Source organism: Thunnus thynnus, chromosome 23 (assembly GCF_963924715.1).
Source record: "Thunnus thynnus chromosome 23, fThuThy2.1, whole genome shotgun sequence".
NCBI lineage: Eukaryota > Metazoa > Chordata > Actinopteri > Scombriformes > Scombridae > Thunnus > Thunnus thynnus.
The window spans coordinates 8,903,087-8,927,291 of NC_089539.1; the positions used below are offsets into that span (position 1 = coordinate 8,903,087).

General features: G+C 39.9%; 1 protein-coding gene across 3 annotated transcripts in view; it reads left to right on the forward strand.

Annotated features, from left to right (window-relative positions):
- Positions 1-540: 540 nt before the first annotated feature.
- The window catches only part of LOC137176120 (proton myo-inositol cotransporter-like), a 69,050-nt gene continuing 45,385 nt past the window's right edge, over positions 541-24,205 (forward strand). Inside the window, exons 1-4 of one of the 3 annotated variants that reach the window (XM_067582189.1) lie at positions 541-1,944; positions 2,067-2,619; positions 14,275-14,434; positions 15,733-15,941. In XM_067582189.1, the coding sequence (XP_067438290.1) occupies positions 2,094-2,619; positions 14,275-14,434; positions 15,733-15,941 (895 nt within the window). In that variant the 5' untranslated portion in view covers positions 541-1,944; positions 2,067-2,093. Of the gene's footprint in view, positions 2,620-14,274; positions 14,435-15,732; positions 15,942-24,205 lie in introns of all 3 variants that reach the window. The other 2 variants (XM_067582187.1, XM_067582188.1) reach the window with 2 other exon arrangements.

The window sequence follows — 24,205 nt, forward strand, 5'->3', positions numbered from 1 at the left end:
GTTTTCACCCTGAAACCACATAGGCTCCTATGTGTACAGGAACCCTGTCCCATTATTGCCCTCCCTCTATAATGGGCCCAATCATGGACCATTATCAGGCTGTTCTCCATTTTGTGTGACACCACTGTCCACAAATCGATCCCCTCCACACATGAATGCATTTACAACCATGTCATTTCCCCAGGCTGCAGCCATGCAGCATGTTCACAGAGATGACTTTTTTCCTGTGTTTTAAGCTTAATCAATAATGGAGAAGGTTGGCAATGATAAATGCAGTGTGTGAAGGAGAGAGTGCTGAACATGAGAGACGAGGTTTTCCACACGGACGTGGACTTTGATAATCAATTAATCTTTTTTCAAGCAAAAATGTCACACATTCCCTTGTTTCAGGTTTTCAGTTTTGCCACTTTTCTCTTCTGTCTTATGTGATAGTGAACGGAATATCTTTAAGTTGTAGGGTGTTGGTTCGACAAAACTTACCTTGTGAGGCAGCCGGATTTGCGAGATCACACTAGAATTCGTCTTGTCAGGCTTCAAGTTATGTGCTTGTGTCATGAATCCAGCATCATGAATCCAGCTGCCTCGTAAGGTAAGACAGTGAAAGACGGTGATGGACAAATGGTTCATCCAATCACATGCCAAGTATTTTTTGAATGTGCCTGCCCTTTTCCAAACAGTTTCCATGGACGACTTCTCAAATGTTTCTGTGTAACAAACCATCTGACACATCAGGTTAGGACAAAACAAGCTATTTGAAGGCATCATCTTTGGCTTTTGGAAATAATATTGTGATGGGTGTTTCCACCATTTTCTGTCTCAGCCTTAATTTCACTGCAGATGATGATATGGGTGTAGCTTACTTTAGTAAAAGTGAATAATTTGATATAGTAGCTTTATTTCCAAACTGAAATTACTGTGACTCAGAAAACCATCTCGCCTTTAATCCTAAGAATCATTTGTTATTTGCATATTGTGTATGCATAGCAAAATGGATGTCATACTGTATATAAGGCAGAAAAAAACACCCCAGTAATGAAACTATCATTTCCAGTAAAAAAAAAGCACTGACATATGTCTATTTAGTTATTTTAAGATGATCAACTTGTATGTATAGAAAACGCTATCACAGATTCAGAGACACTGTTGCCCAGAATATGACCTCCAGTATGACTGTTAGAGTGTGTGATGTCCCCTGACTCTGTATAATGTGTGTTTGGGTTCACATATTCCTGTCTAACAGAAACATGAACCAGTAATACTAGAGTCAGTCCTGCAGGGGGCAGTCGTTTGCCTATTATGCCAGAGGTAGCCTGATGTAGGTAAAACATGATATGCAACCTATAAAACGTGATACATCATTAAAAAATCTACATTTATTACTTTATATAGGCTACAGGTATTTATATCTATAGCGTAAGTGTTCTATTATTTATGTTTTAACATGCAGATTTGGCTTGAAGCCCAGAAATTAAACATTTTCATCATTTTCACATATGATCAGCTGATAGTGGACAAGATGAAAATCACTATTGTCTTAAATTTCGATGGTAATTTGTGGTGGTTTTTCTATGTCTGTTTTCGGTATCCATTAAGACACTTTTTATGATTTAATTGAATCGTAGCAGAATACATTTTCCCCATATAAATGATCCACTCTCTCCACTCCAGCATCATGCTTTCAAAATATTTCTTTGCGTCATGCCGACGCTGGTAGTGACGAACTGCTCCACTACACTCCTCCTGTCTTACCTTTCCTCCCCACTCTCTCCCTCCACTTACTCTCTTAACTCTCCCATCAGGACCACGGGGATGTGATGCACTGACTGTACACACAAGGCTGGGGAGCAACTTTATTCAGCAGTCAGCGCTACTGTTTGGGAGAGGTTTTGGATAACCAGCGCGACTCTTAACTCTAAACTGAGGGGGGGTTAATTAGTAAATTGGGTGAGTGTGTTTTTGTTTTCTTCTTTGTTTTCCTTTTTTCTTTTTCTTTTTCTTTTTTGAAGCATCAGGTACAACTCAGCAGCCCTGTCCTGTGTTGTATTACCCATATGTCGCGAAAGCAGGTCGACCATGACTACAACCTGCGTAGTATGAGCAACCTGATGGGCGAGCGGTGGAAGAAAGTGAACGATGGAGGAGAGCGGAGTCTCATCAAGGCTCCGTCCAGCGCCAGCATCAGCAGCCAGGGCGCCGCCGCCGGGGCTTCCACCGCTGGTGCCCCGGCAGCTTCCTCCTCCTCCACTGGGGACCTGGAGAGGGCTGCCCGCAAGCAGTTCCAGCAGGATGTCACGCCTGGCTTCGTTTACCTGCTGGCCGTCTTCTCCGCCCTGGGTGGCTTCTTGTTCGGCTACGACACCGGGGTGATCTCCGGGGCGATGCTCCTGCTGAAGAGGGAGCTGGACCTGAGCGCCCTGTGGCAGGAGGTGCTCATATCAAGTACTGTGGCCGCGGCCGCCCTGTCCGCCCTGCTGGGCGGCTTCCTCAACGGGCTGTTCGGGCGCAGAGTGTGCATACTGCTGGCCAGCTTCATCTTCACCGTCGGGGGGATCGTACTGAGCACCGCCCCCGGCAAAGAGGTGCTTCTGGCGGGGAGGCTCATCGTCGGAGTGGGGCTTGGTAAGACTTGTGTCCCTGCAGTCTGTGATAATAGATGCTTGTTTGAGCGTCTCTCACAATCTTTTGGAGCACATATTGCACAGGGTCAGTCCTACAGTTTAGAATTAAGAGTTCTACATCTTGTTTTTGTGAAAGCAACTTAAAAAAGTTACTGGGTTAAGCACTGCCATGAGTTTTAAATGACATTTTTTAACACTAAATCACATTAGACCTATAAAGGATGAGTTGCTCTTAATTGGAAACCAGTGAAAATATCTCACCCAAGTGTCACCACTAATGATAATGTGATAGCCTGCTTTATTGATTTCCACTGCACTTGCTCTCCGTAAAAGAGTTCAGAGGTCAGAATCATCTTAAGTGCCCCTTAAAGCCCACTTTTTCCCCCACATTGAATGGGTTTGGTTTGTTGCTCACTCTCTCTCCCTCCTCTTATCCCTAAGCCTGATATTTGCAATTACTCACAGCTTCTAATTACACAGCATAGCCCTCTGCTTGCTCAATCTGCATGCCACTGGCTGTTAGACAAGTTGCTGTCTTTATCATTATCATCATTATGATTGGTATTAGATTTGGTTGGGTACCATTAAATGATAAAGGGAAAACACATTCTGAATGATAAACAGGAGACGGATGTGATCTCAGCACGCCCAAAGGAAGCCAAGATGAATCTACAAAGCAGACTGTCAATGAGGTCGCCCCGTTATACACTGATGTCAGAGTTACATTTATCTGATTGGCTGGCTGTCTGCCCCAATCCCTGCTTCCTTCCCTGCAAACACACCTTTGCACATTCCCCTTTTCTACCACTTCCTTCCCCGCATGAACATTTTTCATTCCCTTGCTTTCTTCTCCATTGAATCAGCCCTCTCTCTCTCTCTCTGCTTGTTCCTCCCTCCTCTCTGTGCATGCTTTTACATGCAACCCACTTTTTGATCAGAATTCAATGTACCCCAAATTATTTACAGTGGCTGCTGTTACTTGTGAGTCATAACCTCTGTGGAAAGGGCTGTTAAAACTGGCTTTCCACATTGATAGCACTTGTCTGCTGCCTCCTTTGAGAGTAGTAAGCGCTTTAGTCTGTGATACACGGAGGAATTACAGACCATTTTCTGTCCTTAGTCAACCACTGGGATCGGAGAGGAAGCTTAATTTTTTTATAAACATCTCTGACAGAGTGATAAGCTCTTTGTTTACTTCCTAAGCCCCTTACTACTCATGGTTGAATCAAGATTTGCCTTCTTTTAGTACCACTTCTAATACTTTTTTTGTGGTAAATGGCTTTGATTTGGATTTGGACTCTTGTTGTGTGATATATAAACTAACCATACTATACTTAGCATATATTTGTTTATCTGGCATCAGGGATGTGCATATGAAGAATGTTCATTGTCTTAATGTGTTTCTGGTACTGTAGTTAATTTTCCACCAGGTGGGAAGGTGGTGGGGACATCGCTGCTGGATGATTGGTTGCGAAAAGCAGGACATAATCATTTAAAGGGGAATTCTGGGAAAAGTTCTGTCTACACCTAGTTTGCATGTATCATAATAATTTAGCAGTGCTTGTTGTATGCAGTGTGAATTTTTCCTTTAGTTCTAAAAGGCATCCAAAGTAAGAAGTCCAGGATGTGAGAGTTTAAAGTGTGACATGATTTTAAAGAACTTCCCTTTTTTCTTGTAGGGGTCAGGTGATTGACAGGAAGCGCTTGTATAAAAACTGTCAACTCAGGTGCAATGAAATAGCAACTGAAACTTTGACCAAACTAAATTACAGTTTCTTGTGATAAGTGATCTATCTTGGGTAATTTACAAGTCTGCAGGATGCTTTTCTTACTGGACCAAAATGAAGCAATTTAGTGATTGACAAAGGCAGAAGAGTGGAAAATTAGCCCTAATATCCTCAGATATGTTGTGTGCAGACATCATAAAACTCATATTAGCCTTTCTTTTTTTCTACAACAGTTTGTAAGAAAAGGCTAGTTGTGTAAAGATGACAGCTCCGCCGCCTCTCTTTTCTCTTATCTTTCCTGTTCTGTCTCAATTCTCTAAACTTGTTTCCTCTATTTAGTCCATTTGAGTGATTAGAGAGGAATTTGACTAAAACAACCTTGGCTCCTAGTAGAGAAAACTGCTGTCACTTTCTCTGATGGAAATAAAGAGAATGTATGATACTGAGTAACCTGCCCGCCCCTTGAATCCCAGCCATCATGCCCTCTTGCACTTTCCATCCACTTGTTGTTGGGCAGATTCTAAATTTGCGCACAAAGGACATGAAGGAAAATCTTAGATATTCAGAAACATCGAAGTTGCAACAATTTTTTACACAATACTTTTTAGAAGGAAATATTTGATTAAAGGAGCTTTCAACCATTTTTATCTAATTGGTTTACTTGTCATGAGGAGTACAACTCAGCCTGTGAAATGAGTTGTATCATGACTTCAGTGGCTTTGTAGGAGCTTTGTCATGTAAATAAGTATCATAACTGTAGTGATCAGTTAGTTATCAGTCTTGGGCTTGCATATTTTACACATTTTCAACAAAAAGCTTGTGTTACAAACTGGGGATTTGCAGTTTGAAAGACGTGGCTATGTAAAAGACAGGGAGAATATAATGAAGAGACATCATTAAGATAAATTATGGGAAGTGTAGGATCTAGTGGTTTTGGAGCTTGGCCCATACTAGAGATCAAAAATCAGGATATATCTTGAGCTCTACTGCCCCAACTTTGACCATTCTTTTTAATCAGTCTCTTGTGAGTGCCCCAACTTTATAGTACAATACAAAATCACATGAGTGTCCCTATAACAGTGTGAGACCTGCTTTAATCTGGCAGATTATTGCCATTTACTTTTGCCTGCTTACTTAAAAGTACACAACAAAAACAAGACACATAGCCACTGTATTAGAGACACAGAGCAAAATTCAATTCATCTACTCTAAGTAACAAATACATGAAATGTTGCTGCTTTTTCCTTTTAAAAAAATCACTGTGCGCTTTTGATTAAGGAAATAAATGATAGACTGATTATTTTTTACTGCATTTTTTTTTAAATTTAACGCTGTCACTTTGAAGGGCACATAGTTAATGGACATCATAAACAACTAGTCTGTTACAGAGAGCAGTGACTATCAACAGGCTCTTTCAATTTGAAATGCCAGCCCATAAAATGTACTGTGATATTAAAAGAACAATCTAGTGTTGTCCTTTTTTGTTTGTTTAAAATCAGCAATAATGAAAGCTGAGGGACAAAAACAAATATTTTAATATAAAAAGAAAAAAGTATAGGTGGGGTAATTATACTGACTATTCCCATATGAGTCTGAAATGAGGTTCATTTACACATACCAGCTCTGATTGCTGATATGGGGGGGGGGGGCTAATCACCCAGGTCATTTCAGCTGTTACATTATAAGTATCCTCTCCCCTCCACCATCACCGTCTTTACCCATACGGTCATCTTCATTACACAAGTATGCACGAGCCAGGCCTGATAGATAATGAAGCACATTCTGGCATTGCAATTAGCTGCTGGAGACGCTAATAAGGCAACATTTTTCATTGCATGCAATTATTCCGGGCCGGGCTTGTCACATGCACACTCACATTTACATTACAGACGGTTCTAAGGAAAGCCAACTGCTTAGCATTTCTGAATTGAACTCACCAAAAAGGTCATCGGAGCTGTTTGTCAAACCAGGAAAGGCCATACACCACCAGCCCTGCCTCCATGTATTTCCAGCCATAAGCCTCTGGTTTGTCAGCTCCTGGTCGGTTATTGTTGAGCTGACCTTTGCATGAGCACAGGGACTGTTGTGTGATACGAGCCAACCGTTGCTAGTCTGAGCAGACAGACGATATTGAATCAGCCTGTCAGGATTGACAAGGATTTATTACATAACTCGGCAATTTCAATCAAATTAAGAAGTTTTCTTTCCGCAAAGGATATTTGAAAGACGTTTCAATCGTGAAGGAGAAATGTCCTTTTGCTAGCCATCTTGGATGTGGGATACAGCGGCTGTGGGCTTTACAATGTTGTTTTGTTTTCCTCTTTTAAGAGGGCAAAACTCAACGCTGTAACAGTGTTAATGAACGTGATCATTATCTGATATTTCTCCAGCCAAACATCCTAAAGAAAGTTGTTGGAGGTTTTCTTGTTGTTACATTATATTAGATAGACATTACAGAATTTGAAGGAAAATTCAACTGTAGTACAGAAATTGGAAAGCATCTTGTATTAAAGGATCACTGAGGTCTTCAAAATCTGATTATGTTTGCATGAATATTAATGAAGGTATAATGTCATGTTTTGGAGAGAGGTAAGCTTGTTACAAGTCTTAATCATCGTTTTGACATTATAAAATGTTTGCATTGTTTACATTTGAATTAAGGTAATAAGTTATGCCCTTGTTGGAGCTAAATAAAGGTGAAAGAACACAGAAAAGCAGGTTGATTAACAAGCTTTACCACGTTTTTTCCTTGGAGTTTTAATGTTTCAGTGATAGTTGCATCATAGACTGCTTCACTAATCTCATAGTACAAGCAGATAAGCTAGCAAGGCAACCAAAAATGTGCCAATAGACTACTAGCCTACTACAACTTCTTCTCTGTGTTTTCCTGTGTGGTGAAAGTTAGATTTAAAGGGTTAAAAGGAGTCATAAATGTGTACATTGTTGCATTTTTCTTTTGTTGTTGTTGTTGTTGTTGTTGTTGTGGTGGTGGTGTCTGTAGCATTGGTTAGTCAAATCTAAGTGCACTCATCTTCACAGATATATAATCAGATTTTCTGGCTAATTTATCTAGCTGTTGCAAATGTTAAATTGTTTTGTTCTTGGCAACAGTAGATGAAGGGTCTGGATAAAAATAGTGCTGTCACAATTACATTGTGATAACATTTAATTATGACCTGGAGGCTTGCTAATTAATTGGTTGGTTTATATAATTACTGTAAGTACAATTATTGCCCTAACTAGGTTGGAAGTTAAGTGAAGACTTAATGAGGAGTTTGTTTATGTTGATGTAATGTGGAAATCACATCTTGAAAATGTCAAGTATTTAGGAACTGAGTTGTTTTTGGTTTGACATTTGTGCTCTTAGAAGCTCAAAGTATTTCCTAAATATAAAATAACCAATTTCTTAAGTAAAGTTACATCAGAAAATCCACCACAATTGTGATAATAGAGACAAACAAATCTGTTTTTGGCAAAACCCAAAATGAAATTATGCAGACTTTATTGAATTTAATTATGGAAGGGTACAATCTCTCCTGCTTTTACCACTGAATTTAATCATCACTCACACCACTTATCCATTTGAAAGTCAACAACAGCTTTATCTGGGGGGAGTTTTCTCTTTTCCTCTCTACGCATTTTCAAGGATCCTCCATTAGTCTCTAATTGGCTTCCTCCATCACAACAGCTACTTAGTACCAGAAAATGTCCTGCATGTCTCTTTACTACATCACAGTGATGGAAGCACCAGTGAGGTATCTTTGCTTGTACTCTGATCAAATGAATCAGTCCTGAGCTTTGTACTGCGTGCCTAGAGGCTGCCTTCACAAGACCAGACAGGTCCTTTGTTTAAGTGTGCTGTGCTGCTTTGAGGCCGAGCCTGACCAGACGATGACTTTAGAGTGTGTGTGATCAGTATGTGTTTGTGTGAAGAAGGGAGTGCTGGGAGCTGTCCTTGCTGCTGAAAGGAGAGCTCATTAACGAGAAAGGGAACACAGTGCGACTGTGTTTGTAAAAGATTTGCATTCAAGAAAGAACTAGAAATCTACCCTTGTTCTGATTTTGCTTATTTCTGGTGCAATTTGAGTTCCAGTGGAGAACTTCAGAAGAATATGGATACTTGACATTGCTCCACTTCAAAATGGTGTCACTAGTGATTTGATTCAAGACATGTCCTCTAAGTAGCAATACTGATATAGGACAGAGTGACTCAGATGAAATCTGCTTTGCTTTTCACCATCTAGTAGTTCATGACAATTCAGTTGTACATAGAAAGCTTTTAGATTTTGTGACAGTGATCCGCATTACACTGTGACTTAACAGACAAGAAAAAAAAACGTAATTTAAACTTTTAATACTTTGACTTTTTATATTTTTTACAGAAAATTCTTAAAGGTCTTATTCACATAATTGTGGTTAATTGGTAATTCAAAAAAGGAAAAAAAAAGCTGTTTGGTTAGCTAGCAAGAGATGTAGTTAGCTACCATGGATGTATTATAAGAGCAGAACAAAAATGGTGCTCATTCAGTCCAATAAGAATTGCTCAGCTGGCATATACGCCAAAAAAAAGTTTCTAGCTTCTGGGTTTGCCTCCACGTTGCGCAGAATATGCACAGTGGTGTTTCCACTGCTGGCCTTGCCTGTGAGTTACCGCTCGGCCCATAGACTTTACATTGTGGTGATGCCACAAACTTTTAAATTGTTTTTCTTAGCCCAAGGAAAATGGATGAAAAAGTCAACAGTTTTACAGACTCTTAATAAGTCTCTTTTACAGTGGTGGTCTATGGGGAAAATGCTTTTTGGGCTGCAGGGGTATTTTTCGCTGACCACTGGGAAAAATTGGCTGCAGAGACCTATCCAGCTCTGATAATACATCCATGCTAGCTACAGGCACATCGCACCTGGTCTTAAAGGGATATACACGCAAATGTTGCATCCAGTCTTAATGAGATAAACAAACATTCTGCGGGTTCTGTGTTCTTCGCAGAATGCGTGTTGGGAAAAAAATAACTTAACATAATTGTCATTCACTGAAATACATGCAGGGAAGGCAAAATGCATTATGGGATCCATTTTTTTGTTTCTGTGTTGACAATTCTGTTTTTTCAGAAAAACCCTCAGGTTGGGGTTAGGGTTAGGGGGTTAGGGTTAGGGTAAGAGTTCCTAATGGGTTGTTAGGGAAGCTTTAGGAGGCTTGTGCTGCTTCCCCTGATATATGTTGCTTTGCTGGAGTTGCTTTTCCAGAATCTGTACAATGGAAATGTGAATGCAAAATTGCCATAGCCTCAATTATGAGCATAAGACATAGGTTAAAAAATATGAGTGAAATGATTACATGAGCAGCTAAAGAATTTATAAATTCTTCATTTAAAAAGTCAGTGCGACCTTAAATGACTAGGAAGTTGGATGCCGAGAGGCAAAAACACTAATTTTTACACAGTCGATGAACTGAAGTGAAACATCTACAGTATTTGACCTTTTCACTGGCCTGTAATGATATTAGCTTTAATGGTCTCTAACATATTTTTCCCATCACCACCTGCAGCAAGATGTGAAATGGAAATGATCCATTACTCAGTAAATACATCAACATCAGCTGTAGTATCTCACTTGTAGGCATATGGGCTGTCTTTGGCAGCAGGTGTGGCTCGGACAGTGCCAAGCTGGCTAAGATAGATAAAGCAGAGCAGCATGGAGGGAAAACTAGCAGAGAGAACACGGTGGAGGAAGAGGACTGGCTATATGAGGTGAATACAGATAGAGGCATTTCAGCAGATGACTTGTTTGTGTTAAGTGTGCTGAAATCTGTGCATATGTCTGCGTATGTGTGTGCATCTGCATACTGTCACATAAGTATACAAACAGACACTGTAAACACACAGACACTATTCAGCTGTCAAAAAAATAGAAGTAAAAGCAGATTTCATGGCTTTTGGTGTTTGCTTTTTCCTCTAATTAACTGCTCAGTTGGAAATCTGTCCACTGCTGTGTCTACCTGTTGAATCATGACATGCAAAGATTATTGGGGTTTCAAAAATTAAAGATCTCTTTTCAAGCATGCTTGATGAAACTGCATTCAATGATACAATATATCATATTGTTTATTGTACATACTTATTTATATTACACACTCCAACATGTGTTTTCAGTTCTTTCTGGCAAATTAGATTTCTGCTCGAGTTGAAGTCGGGCGGGGCCACTTGGGAATTACATAAGGTCACTGGAGTCCACTTGCTAATCAGGATGATAAAGGTGTAAGTTGTCCTTCTCTGACAGGTGCAACAAAGCTAACATGAGAACAAGGAAGATGTCAATCAGACAGTCTGTGCTTGCACAGTCCTTAAGTTAGTCCTTAGTCCTTAGTTAATCACATTACACCCACTGTATGCCCTACAGATATTCCCTTCGACTCTCATTCACTTCAATTGAAGCCTTTGCACTTTGATATTTTGCTGATTTATAGATCAGATTTCACCTTTTTTCAGATCTGACCATATGATTTCCTACATTGTCCAGAATTCCTTTCAGACAATCCCAAAGTAATGGAGTCTCCCAAGGTGCCGCCACAGCCTGTCAGGCAAGGGTCAAACTAGCACTAGTGAGCCAATATGCAAGCATGTTCACTGCTGGCTATGCTACATTTTCTTACACTTAGCTGTTGTTTTTTTAAAATATATATTAAAAAAATATTGCAGCATTTCAGTAGGATTTAATGATTGAAAATGATGTTTGTTCTTTGTAAACAGATAGCCCATAGAAACACTGCAATACACTGTGCTTGGAAATTAATATTTATTTTATTATATGCCTTTTTAGTACAACAACACTAACAGACTACAAAAAGCAGGATTGTTATCACAGAGCAGTTTCTGAGTATGTTCGTGTTCAGTATTGAGTGTTTCAGTTTTAGGGTTTATAAGGCTCTTGTATTGGCTCATTGTCACACTACTGTCATGTCTTACTGGGACACTTCGGTAGAATGGAGCCATTGTTAATGTTATTAGTAACACCTGTGAAAAATTCTTGTAAAACACAAGTGCAATGTGACCATACCTGAAAGGTGCCCCGTGGAGTTTTTGACTACTAATTGTGCTGTGGAGTAGTATTTTATCCATATTTTTAAACACCACATTCAATCAAAAATTAAATGCATATGATACCTCTTTGTACCCTGAAATAGGGTTTGGTCTCAAAGTTAGTGCTAACATAACATGACATGGTATTTATAGACATATGTAACTTTATAGTAGCCCTATTCAGAATAGCTCTAGGGTGGAAAAAAAGAGTACTGTATTAAGATGCAGGCCTTTGTTTTAAGACCTAGCAGCTTTGGCAGGAGCAGAGTATTCTTATAATATTTCTCAAGTACACAGCAGGCAGCAACCACAACGGCTCAATGATTAAGTGTATAAGGAAGTCTCCTAAGATGCAGCTCTTACAGTCACTGGCTGCAAGATGTTGGTTCTAAAAAACTCAGACTTGTGTCTTGACAAACCTCCCAGGCTTCTCTCACAAAATACAAAATCGCTGTCTTGTTTCTGTTCCTTAGCTGTGTGTCTGTCTTTCAGCAGGATCTCTCAAAAGCGTATGAATGGATATCCATCTAATTGGCCTAAGCAGATAGGCTTCATGCCAAAGAGCAGTTGATTCGATTTTGATGGTGATCCGGATCTTGGATTTCCGCCATCAGATGATAATCCATAACTAAGATAAAGCCTGCAGTTCCTAGGGTTATGGCCGAGAGATCATTTTGAGTGCAGCAGCAGGCTGGAGAACTGTTCAGCCTTGGCAGAGGCTTTTGGTCTGTGAGTGCCTCTCCTCTGATCATTCAACACTGAACACTGGACTAAGACTTGACCACGGGGCTTTGAACAAGGACTGGTTATTTTTCCCATGTTACCAAGTGGGAAAGAAGTGTGTTTGAGTCTGGGCGAGCAGATTTTCTGCCTAGTGTCTTTAAAAGTACATATTTTTTACCCTCAATTGTATCTTGTATCATCAAAGTGATTTTTATGTTGAGCCATTCAAATGTTGATGATGGTGATGGTGCTTCCCCAAACCACTCCACTAACTCTCTCTTCTATGGAGGTCTTGTGAAAAAACAAAAAAAGAAAGAAATCCTCCTCTCTCTTAGTTATCGATTTGTCTTCCTAGTGCTGCCACAGTGTGGTGCCCGCTTGGAGACAGCTCGGATGGTTTCCCAGCAAGTGGTTTCCATAGCAACAGGTCGCCACGTAGTCAGGGCGGCCATTGAGGGCAGGGTGGTGGCAGTAGGGAGGGGAGGAGAGAGGAGAGGAGGCAAGGAGAGGAGACGGGAAAGGGAGAGGGGTTGGGGGGGGGTTGTATAGAAAGCAATGGCAGACTATTAATAGAGCTTATCAGGAGCCAGCTGCGGAAAGCTGTGGTCTCATGGCACCTTGTCAGATACATCCTTTGCAAACACGCTCTGTTTGTTCTGTGTGTATGTGAGTACAGAAGCATGCATGTGACTGTATGTGTGTGTATGTGTGTCAATGTGTATACAGTGCGTGTGTGTGTGTGTGTGTGTGTGTGTGTGTGTGTGTGTGTGTGTGTGTGTGTGTGACTGGATGTTTTCCAGATCAGATTAGTGCAGAAGTGCCCATTACTGAGATTGACTATAGTATTTCTCTGTGACTCTTGGATTCACTTCACATCCATGAGACGTTGCTGTTGTTGATGTCAGGGTCAGAGGTTAAAGTCACCTTAGATAATACACATTACTAAAATAATGTTAATTAGAAGTAATGATGTAAAAGTCATTCAGTTTGTAAAGCACTTTTGGTTTTGTGATTTTAAAGTTGAGTTACTTTTCAAATCTTTCTGCAACAAAAACAGTATAACTTTGGCCAAAGTGATAACAGCTGAGCAGTCGAGTATGATACCGACTATGTATTTTTACAATGGTTTATATGACTTCATATGCAAAGCACCTTTTCTTTCACTTTTTTTACATTTACAGTATATTAATTAGTATATTTGTGAAACTGCCATGATACCTACAAATTTGTGACAATCTTTGGGATACAGTGAGGTAATATTACTATACTGAAATCAGGGTTAAAGCAGCAATTGTAGATTTTTTTTGACCAGCATAATAAGTTGTAAATACAACATTGATATATTATCACTTTATAGTTATTGTGGCAAACATGCTAGCAAGACACATCCAACTATTTACACATCCAACAGACACAGCAGCTTTAGCATTTATTTGGAGTGTTCGGCTATGTAGCAGCTAAATGCTCCACTGTGTTCACCAGCTGCTCACTATGTTGTTTTTCAGCTGTATCAGAGCTTTTTTTTGCTAAAAATAGCTAGGTTTTGCAGCTGGAAACAAGGGTGATGAGAATCAATCAATCAATCAATCAATTTTTATTTATATAGCGCCATATCACAACAAAAGTCATCTCAAGGCACTTTTCACATAGAGCAGGTCAAGACCGTACTCTTTAATTTACAGAGACCCAACAATTCCCCCATGATGATGATGAGACTGAAACAAAGCAGTAAAGTCTGGAGGTCATAAATCCAAAACAATGAGCTGAATGATACTAAAACACTCTGTAGACCTGAGAAGAACTGCAGAGTTAGTGATCATTTCTTTGATTTTGTCACTACGAGTGGCTCCTCTCACATTACCATTGATTCATTATTAATATAAAAATATTCATTAGTGCATCTTTTATGTAAGTTGGTCATGATTTAGCTTATAAACCTGCCTTAATGTCTTCATATGTTAGTACATACAAATAATACCAACTTCTTTTTATGTGCATTTCCTTTGAGAGCAAGCTGTGCTTTGCCGCACAACCTATATATTTATAGCTTGCTAACAGCACCTCCCGCTAACCATCACCCCTCTCTCTCTCTCTCTCTCTCTCTCTCTCTCTCTCCCTCCCGCTGTGCAGGTATTGCCTCTATGACAGTGCCGGTGTACATCGCTGAGGCTTCTCCGCCCCACCTCAGGGGTCAGCTGGTGACAGTTAACACCCTCTTCATCACTGGTGGACAGTTCACAGCCAGCCTCATCGATGGCGCCTTCAGCTACCTGCAGCGTGATGGATGGAGGTCAGACGCACACCTTTACACACTTTAACAGAGTCTCCCTTTATGATTGTCATATACTCATATATTATATTAGCGTCTTTTCTTTGAGTTTTTATCATATCAAATGCCAGAAAAAGTCAGGCTTGCTCAATCCCTGGTTCCAAATGTCAACACATGCACGGGTCAACCCCTAACATTTGCAGAGAGCAGCTGTACTGTATGTATAGTACTATAGATACAGTACGCCTCTTTCTCTGTCCTTCTTTTCTTTTTTATCTGGTACTTTTCTGCTTCTGTTTGTGTCCTTCCCTGCTGTCACAGTAAATGCGGGTTTACAGCTTTCAGAGTGTTTGAATTTAAAGTCATTGTAGATAACAGTCGTCCTTTTTGCAAGGATTTGCTCCAACTGCAGTTCTGCCTGAGATGTTGGAGATTATTTAGAAAGTCCCAGATTGGTGTGATTCATACATGATAATAGCTTTTTGAAGAGTTTAAAATATGAGTGTTGTCTGATTGACGTCTTTGCCGACGCAGCAGAAGAACAGCCTTATATGGTTGGGTTTTCTCTGCAGTAAAAATATAATCTTAACTGCTTCTTTTTAATTTTTTTCCCCATTTGTCTAGTTCAAAACTCTAACAGTTATCATTATTACAGCCTTTTCCTCCCTTGTTCACCTTCTTTGTACCCTCTTATTCTCAACCTTCCAACCACATCATTTTTTGGATTTCCATAGAGACTCTTTTACAGAATGTGTTGAACCCTGATTGTGTGCATGAGTGAATACAGAGAGCTAGTAAGAGCAATCCTCCTCTCAACAGAGTCCAGTGTATCTGTGGTTTTGTTTGGGTACATTTATTCTGTCATGATATCGGAAATTGACAATATAATTTTGGTTTGCTATCAAACATGAAGAAGTTAAAAATTCATATAATCCATGAGTGTGTGGGCACTAATGATTTGACATTCACATTTTTTTCAATGTATTGAGCTATGTAAATGTATTTTTTTATTATATTATAGAGTTAAAGTTAAATGCTAAATGTAAATGCTACTGTTATTTGGAACGGGAAAGAATCTAAATTAAGCCTTGGCATTTTCTCTAGTGTTTAATTTTAATGAACTAAACCACTTGACACTTGCAAGCAAATCACTCAACATAAATTGACGGCTTTGTGTGTCATATTTTAGCAAAGAAAGGTAAAAGAAATACAGATACGTAGCGTCCAAAAGTTGTCATTATCCAAAGAATATATATCTGAACACTTGGTTATTTGGTTTCTGAGATAATTATTAGATCTCTCCCTCCCTGCCTCTCCAGGTACATGTTGGGTCTGTCGGTGATTCCCGCTGTGCTCCAGTTCGTGGGTTTCCTGTTCCTACCGGAGAGCCCTCGCTGGTTAATCCAGCGCGGGCTGACCCAGAAGGCCCGGCGCGTGCTCAGTCAGATTCGAGGCAACCAGAACATTGACGAGGAGTACGACAGCATCAAGAACAGCATCGAGGAGGAGGAGAAGGATAGTGGAGGTGGTAAGGGGCGGAGTGGGCAGCTGATCATTTCTACTATTTGTTTTACTCCATCGGTCATTAGTTCACTATGCAGGGTATCTGCACATGTCTGAGTAAGGCCTATTAGCCTACTGTCATGGCAAAGTGCATGCAATCATTTATGCTGCTCCTGCCTGTACCTGGAACTGAAAGTACATTACAGTTCAAGGTAAGTACATATTATTAATCAACTTGATAAAACTGTCAAATTAAAGGTACCCTGTTGAGTTTTTGACCACTAGTAGTGCTATGGAGCAATGTTTTTATGACCGGGTCCCTGTTTCGTTCTGATTGACAGTTATGGTAACATGCAATTAGCCAGGTGGGAAATAGGAAGACTGCCAATCCCAACAGTGTGGGATTTAAAGTATTTTCAGCACAATGCTCAATTCATGTAGCCTCAGCTTAATGAAGCCTCTGAAGTACAATCTTTTCAAGGCATTTCATTGGTACAGAGGTAAGTGCTACAGGTTGGAGCTCATTTATCTTCTTTGTGGGACCAGAACAACAAAAAACCTCCTCCACATCGTAATCATATATGACTGTGGGAGTCGAGGGATAATTAGACTTTTTTTTTTTGCTCATATTATTAACACCTCACAGTTGACACAGTCTCGACCCCGAGCCTTGAAGGCAGCAGCCTCCTTTTCAGTCACTTTGATGTCGGCCTTGGTGAGGCTGATTAGACACTTCATGCTCCCCTCCTGCTGTGTGAAGCCTTTCCTATTGAAGCAACAATGAGTTATTCAGTTCTCTGCAGCATTCCCTTGACTCTTAGGGTGACAACAATGACCTGCCAATCAAACAGTGCCAGCAGTGCCATGGCATCTTTTCTCTGGAGTTTCTCTTCAGTTTCTGTAGGTGGAACTCCGTTGTTGGACTGTTCATCTGCAGTTGCTATCGCTGTTCAAGGTGACTTTGTAATTCCCCTGTTTATTAAAAAAAAACCTGAAAATGTCACCAATTACTTCTTTAAGTTTAAATATTTTCAATTCTGACACCCAGCACGTTACATTCTGACCAACATTGCATAATTTTTGCTTTAAACAAGGTGAATCATGGCGGTAAATAGAGATCTCTGGTAGAGTGGCACCTAAACAGAAAGTGGTTAATGTGAAAGAGTAGATAGAAAAATATTTTCTTCTTCGTGGTCAGTTATTGTTTGAGCTGACCTTCGTCTGACCACATGGAGGCTGATATGAGGCTTTGCCAGTGTGAGCAGACAGTATTGAACGAGGCTGTCAGAATGATGGCAGATTGAGGTTTATTAGCTAATATCGCTGTTTCATAACACTGCTTGAGACAATCATAAAAATTGAGACAGTGTGTGTGTGTGTTACATTGTGGTCTGATCCTGAAAACCTCTAATCTGTTTTCTTGTCCAAACCAGTCCAACCAAAGCACTCTCTTAAAGAAAGAAACACGCACACACGTACACACACTAGCATGTGCTCAGATTTTATCATACTATTTCTCTGCCATCTGTTTATGCTCGTGTGTGTGAGAGAGAGCAAAAGTGAAGTACAATTAGATCCACAAAAGAGAGACATTATGCACACACACACTCACACACACACACACAGCATATGGTGTCATAATTACTGCAGTGATGTGAATCCCTAAAACTGTCTTTCTTTCACGCCCTGCGACCTCCCTGCTATTTTCTGGAACTCTCTAACTTGATCAACAGTTCAAAATTCTTTTCTTTTTATTTCATTTATTCGTTTTCAGGATCAATGCACATTGATGATTGCCATTGTTTGCCAAAAGGCTCATTTTCAGCTGTTGTCACTTGGCCAGATGTTAAATAATCCATGAAAATAACAATGAGGAAGTACAATGATGATTGATTTTAGGTTTATTGTCCAGGACATGAAGAGCTTGTTGATATGCAGATTGAATCGGTTTTATTATTGTATCAGTGGTGAGAGACTAAATGGTAATGGTTATTATCATTAACTGCTTATTATAAAAGTATGTGATCATAGCATGAAAATAGATCAGCCAACGTTAAAATTGTATTGGTTGAATTTGTTTTTGTCCACAACAGGCTCAAAATAGTTATTTGAAGCAGAGTCGAGTCTAAGGTAAAACCAAGGTCTTTGCTTGTAGCGTCTAACCTAATACATAAACATAGTGTTGCTGAGGGGCATCATTTGCCATCAGAGCACATGAACACTTTGAAAACTACAGTTCCCACTACTAACTCCACAGATATGGAGCGTGCCTCCCTGATTCAGTTTATGGACAACCAATATCTGCAATGAGCAAAGCCTGGAGAGTAATGGAGGGAAAGAGAGAGGAGATAAAAGAGTGGACTAACACATAGGAAAGGACAAGTGGGCAAATTACCAAAACACAGTCGAAGAAGAAGAGGCTGAGGAGGGGAGAGGAGAGGAGAGTGTATTGGATTCATTCTGCAACTAATCAACCTTGACAACTGAGAACACTGTGTCTCTGGAAGGAGTGGCATCTATAGATCCCCTGGGTCTGTGTGGCCTGCAATGAAGAGGACCCTTTATCACACACACACACACACACACACACACTGATGTATAAAAACACACACTCATACAGGCAGTGGAGTGGGACTCAGTGTGTGTCCAGCTGTTTCATTTTCATTTCAGTGTCTCTCCTCCCCATCACTGTAGCTCATCCCCACAGTCATTGTTTGTTTGCTGCTTGTTATCCTGTAGCTGCTGGTTAACACTAAGCTGCAACCTCCGGTGCTGAAAATGAAGTTCCTCGAATGGCCACTTGAGGCTGCCTCCAAAAGCGAGTCAATCTCCATAGACCCACATGTTAAAATGCCCAATTTTACAGCAGAAATAAACATGTTTACAGCCTGGTACAAACAATGTTTTTTGTCTCTATAGCTAATTAGCTATAGCTAATTTCCCCGTTCATGACAACTGTATGGGGGATGAATTTTCATTTAACTCACCCGTTTAAAATTTATTAAGTCTTAAATTTATGTATAATTAAGTGCATGGCAGCTTTGAGTGACAGGTGGGTGCAGGCAAGTCACTACCATGGCGACAACATTGGTTAGGTAACGTAACCATGTTGTAACCCCAGATTCCCAGAGTACAGGCGTAGCCATAGCTGTCACTATATCAGTGTGTTTTCAGTTCATGAAAGTTAATTGTAACATTTTGGTCGCCTAAAAAAGTCTTACTCAGCATTTGGTCGTACCAGAAGACCCTCTAAGGAGTCGGCTGTTCAGTGTTCCGATAAGCAATTTTTGTTTTAATAGTTTTAAGTCTGTTTTTCGCTAGCTAAAATTAGCATTGCATTATCACAGTTAACCATAGACTGTAAATGCACCGTGTTAACCAAGCTAACAGCTAGCGTTAGGGTCAGCTTCACCCTCTCGTTCAAATATTGTTACTTCTGGCTCCAAAAATCCAAGATGGCGACAGTCAAAATGCAAACTCAAGGCTTCAGAATGGGAGTTCACAAACCAGTGGGTGACGTCATGGTGGCTACATCTATTATTTTTTACAGTCTATGATTAACACTTGACTTTAGTGTTCGTAATAGACACAAGACTTTTTACTGTTTTGTGTGGCTTTTTGGAGTGGAGCTGTTTGGCTTGAGATTGTGTCAAATTTAGGCTTCTCTGTATTTCTCTCTCAGCATGGCAGATGAACCATGGTTTAGGTCTTTCTGCTGATATTCTACTGAGTAGTGCACCTATCATTTGGTTTTGGTTAGCATGATGAACGAGGCTGGAAGATTGAGTTGGCAGACTGCCCGTGGCACATTAATTGAAAACGTTGTTCCATAATGACAGTTACTTTCCACTGAACTCACTCAGAAGCCACTTTCCATTTAAAATCCGTTTTAGACCAAAACTTTACACTCAGTGACTCATTTTTCAATGTTCCTGTCTTAATTCGTGAGCACTCTGCAGCCTAATTGGTCATAAGTTGACGCTGCATGATTCCCTAGAATAACATCAAATGGATTTCTAGTAGTGATCTGGTTATGACAGAAGAAAAAGTTTTTTTGGATGTTATTTTGTGTAAGGCATCTGGAAAGCTAGCATCAACAATCTATAGACAATAATTTATTATTGCCTTCTAGTTATCATGCTGCTTCTTTTAAAACTTGCCACTTAGTCAGCTCTGCAGGCTTAAGAGAATCTGCAGTGATGAACAAGTTTTAATTCAACAGTCAGCTGATATGTTGGATAGATTTAGAGTGTCAGTATCCTGAGCATTGGTTAATGGAAACATACAATAAAGCCATAGACATACAGAGAGAGGCTCTTTTCAGGAAAACACTGAGAGATAAATCTCATTAAGTCAATTGTCTTATTACATACAACCCCTTTGCATCTGTTTTAAGTCTACTGCCTCTAAGCATTGATATATTCTCCAAACAGTATTTACAAATCCTCCAAGGATTACATATAGAAAGGTCCAAAATTTGAAGGATAGGATATAAATGAGGAATTGATTCTCACACCTTTTAAAAAAAATAAAACTCTGATATTTTGAACTGTGTATGACGGCTTGTAGTTTGATGGTTGCAGTTCAGATGTTGGAGTTCCTGATTTGATTCAGTCATTTGTGTAAGTGTATGATTATGTATATATGTATTTTTTGCATGAATTTTGTTTGCTCTTCTATGCTAGCTAGCAGCTATAGATGTTTCATATTTGTTCTTCAGGTTTTCACTGGTTTGGTTTGGTCTTTGTTTCGAGTATCTCTAGTTGACTTGTGTCAGCTCTAATCAATGCCATCTGTACCACCTGCACTGGTCTCATTGTGTAGGTAGCCTGAGGTGTAATACGATTTGTTCACACTGAAGAAGGTGTCTATGCCGAAACATCTGTCTTTGTGCTCATCCTTGTAATTTAATAAAAAGAGAGATTTCTGAGACATCTTTCAGAGTGCGAAAGATTTTCTGATTTCTTGTGGAGCGCACCTGACAAGTACATGGAGCGCAGTGGTTTTTGAAAATAAATACATAGATGCAACCAGAGCATCTTGTACCACTCATGGGGCACATCAGTGAAGCTGCTGACAGTGTCACCACATAGTAACAGAATACATGACTTTCAGCCAGATTTAGCTCGTTTTAGACCTGCAGGGAGACAGCTATGTCCATTAGTACAGTTCTTCTCAGACATTCATACATTTTCAAACATCTCAGCGAAACTCTCAAAATTAATATAAGGAGGTTTTTGAAACTTCTAACTTTGCAATGAATCAGGCAAAAAGTGCAGACACTACATGACACAACATTATTTGACCTTTTATAATTTACTTCCACCTCTCTGCAGAAGTGCAGAATGTTGTTCGTGTCTCTCCCCATTCTCTTTTCCAAAATCAGACAAGTGCTTTGCTTTTGACGTGATGAAACCACTCTTCCTTCTCACTATCAAATTTAGCACTATTAGGTTAAAAAAACTGTTCTGTGTTCATTGTTGGCTTTTGTGAGGTCTTGAGATCCCTCACGACTAAATCCAAAGGGAAGAATCTTGTCATGTGTGACCACCATCTGTGCCACATCATTTCATGCCTGTACTGCGGGTACATTTGTAATTTACATGCTCCTTTTAGGGCCAACATACGACCTGGAGGCCAGCTGTCTCCTAGCAACCAGACAGACAGATAAGCAGATGGAGAGGACAGAGAGATTGTTAGACAGACAGATGGAGAGAGAATTAACAAGAAAAAAAACACTCTCCCGGGTTCAAAACTATTTATTTGGTTTCAGAGACTCGTGATTGGCCCAGTTATGGTCACCTGATTGATCTGGGAGCAGGAAGTTATTGTAGATAGGGCAGTTAAAGTCAGAGCAGCTGAGGTTTGAGGTTGTACAGTAAAAACGTATGTCCTTCATAATCATAGTGAGTGCATATGTTAAAGTCTGTGTAAAAGAAAATCAGAGATTTCTTATGAAACACATTATACATGTTAGAAAATAAATACTATAATAATAAAAGACTGTGAACTATGTGGTAATGAATTGTGGAGTTAGACTATTAAACTGTTCTTCACCATTTCTGTGTTCGGGATTTGTTGGGCGTGCCTAAAACGACCGCACCATGATGTAGAGGGGTGACTAGCACAAACCCCCCAACCCCAACCCCCAACACTATATAAAAACTAGAGTACTTTCATTGCAAGCTTAGCATTAGCATCCTGGTGTATGCTGCTGTCACAACAGTAGATGGAAACTCTCTGGGCAGATAGAAAGGTCTACACTTAACAATGAGATATTCTAGGTTAGCAGAGCAGTGCCATTCAATAATGGCATTGTCAGTGCACCAAGCTTTGTTACCATAAATGCACAGTCCCCAACACCCCGCTTACTGGAGTCACTAGCTGTTGTATCTGCTCCTCTCTTCCCCCATTTGTGCATGCTCTCTACTGGCTGGTGGAGCTGGGTTGATAAACGCTATTGTCATGGTATAAGCTGTTACTGGTGAATGGGGCCATTTTCAGTCAACGGTAGCGCTCACGGAGTTATTTCAAACCCAGCTGAAGCATCCATTGATGGGCAGAGTCGGTGTTAAGCTCCGGTCCACCAAGAGGGTATATCCATGTTCCACTGCTCATGCGCAACCTGTCTGCCTCTCGGTCCAGTCTCACCCTCGCTGCCTCGGGAATTCGACATGAGCGTTGTTGAGTTCAGACCCAACCCAGCTTGTTTTTCCATGATTTTGAAACCTAATTTTATAAACTTGGCAATTTTTTTAATCAGTCAAATTTGGCTGACACATTTGTGTCTGTCTGTGGTGTGAAAAACTCATAACATATTTATTATTGCTTTACACAGACTTTAATGTTGGTTGTAACTGATATCTAAATTGGTGATTGTGCAAGGAATTGTGGGACAATGAAGTCTTCAATTTGTGTCCTTCAAGAATTTGGTCCTATGAAAGAATATATGTCTCAGCTTGATAAACAAGAAACTACAAGTTTCATGTGAGTGGTAGATTTTTTTATGTGCTGTGTTATGCCAATTGTGTTGAACATGACTCCAATAAACAGTTAAGTTTGTAAGGTAATCTGCAAGCCATGATGTTAACTTAAAGAATCGAAAGCGTTTCATCAATTTGTCTTTGCTGCCCTTTCGAGTACTCATTAAGTCTGCTGTTACACTGCAGCCAAGGATTTTCACAGGAGAAACATGGTTCAGTCCTCAAACCCCATAATTAACCTTTTCCTCTGAAAGATCTGGTCCTTTGGTCTGAAATACTCCACTGTGATTGGCCCCTGGCCCGTCTAACTTGTGGTCAGTGTCTCTACTCGTGACTCAAGCAGAGGTGTAGATATTTACCTGTAGCTTTATAGTGTGTGTGTGTGTGTGTGTGTGTGTGTGTGTGTGTGTGTACTCACCTGGAAAAACAAAGGCACACCGTGCCCGCTGACATGTCGGTTACCATAGAAACAGCACTTTTCACTTCCCTTTTTTCCTCTCACCTCAGACATAACAGTGATTAAAATATATATCTCTCTCCCATCCTCCCTCTTTTCCTCTCACACACGCACACACACACTAAACACATTGTGCGAGTGCAAAAGGCTAAGTGGTCAAGAAGCTGATAATGACAGAAAGATTATTACAGAAATGACAGCAGCACACAAAACAATCACACATTATGCTACATATCACATAGAAGTCATCACCTCCTGTCAAAGTCTAGTCAGAATCCTATTAAAGCACCATTTTATATGCAATACAATTTTCACAAGTGTGTGTGCTGACATTTGCTCTGTAGAAACAGAAATCTACTCAACAGGAGTGTAATCTTCAAATACAAATTCCTCTAATCCTCTATTGTAGTTTAATAAAAGCAAAGTTTTTTTTTCCTCTAATCTTCAGGAAACGGTTTAACAGTAACAATTATTGAAGCCAAGACAACTCAAAATATAACTCGAAAGTTATGGCAGCCTTTGCAGTGAAGGTATATCAAAAGTATTCAAATTCTTTGAGTTCAATTTAGTCACAAAAACTATTTGAATGTCAATTTAAATGTAGGTTTCATTTTAGATCTTTGTCGTGATCGAAGCTGGTTATTTCCAATAAAGTATATTGTATCTGTGATTGATTTGTTGTATTTTTGGTGCTTAAACACTAAATTTGTGTGGAAGTAAGGAGTGCCTACTTCAGCTTTGAAACAAGCTAAAAGATGTGATGATGATGCGTTGTCAGTCCCGAGTCAATGAGCTCTGATTACTGTCTTTTCAGCTTGAGAAGCGGAGAGGAGAGGGGGAGTACAGGGG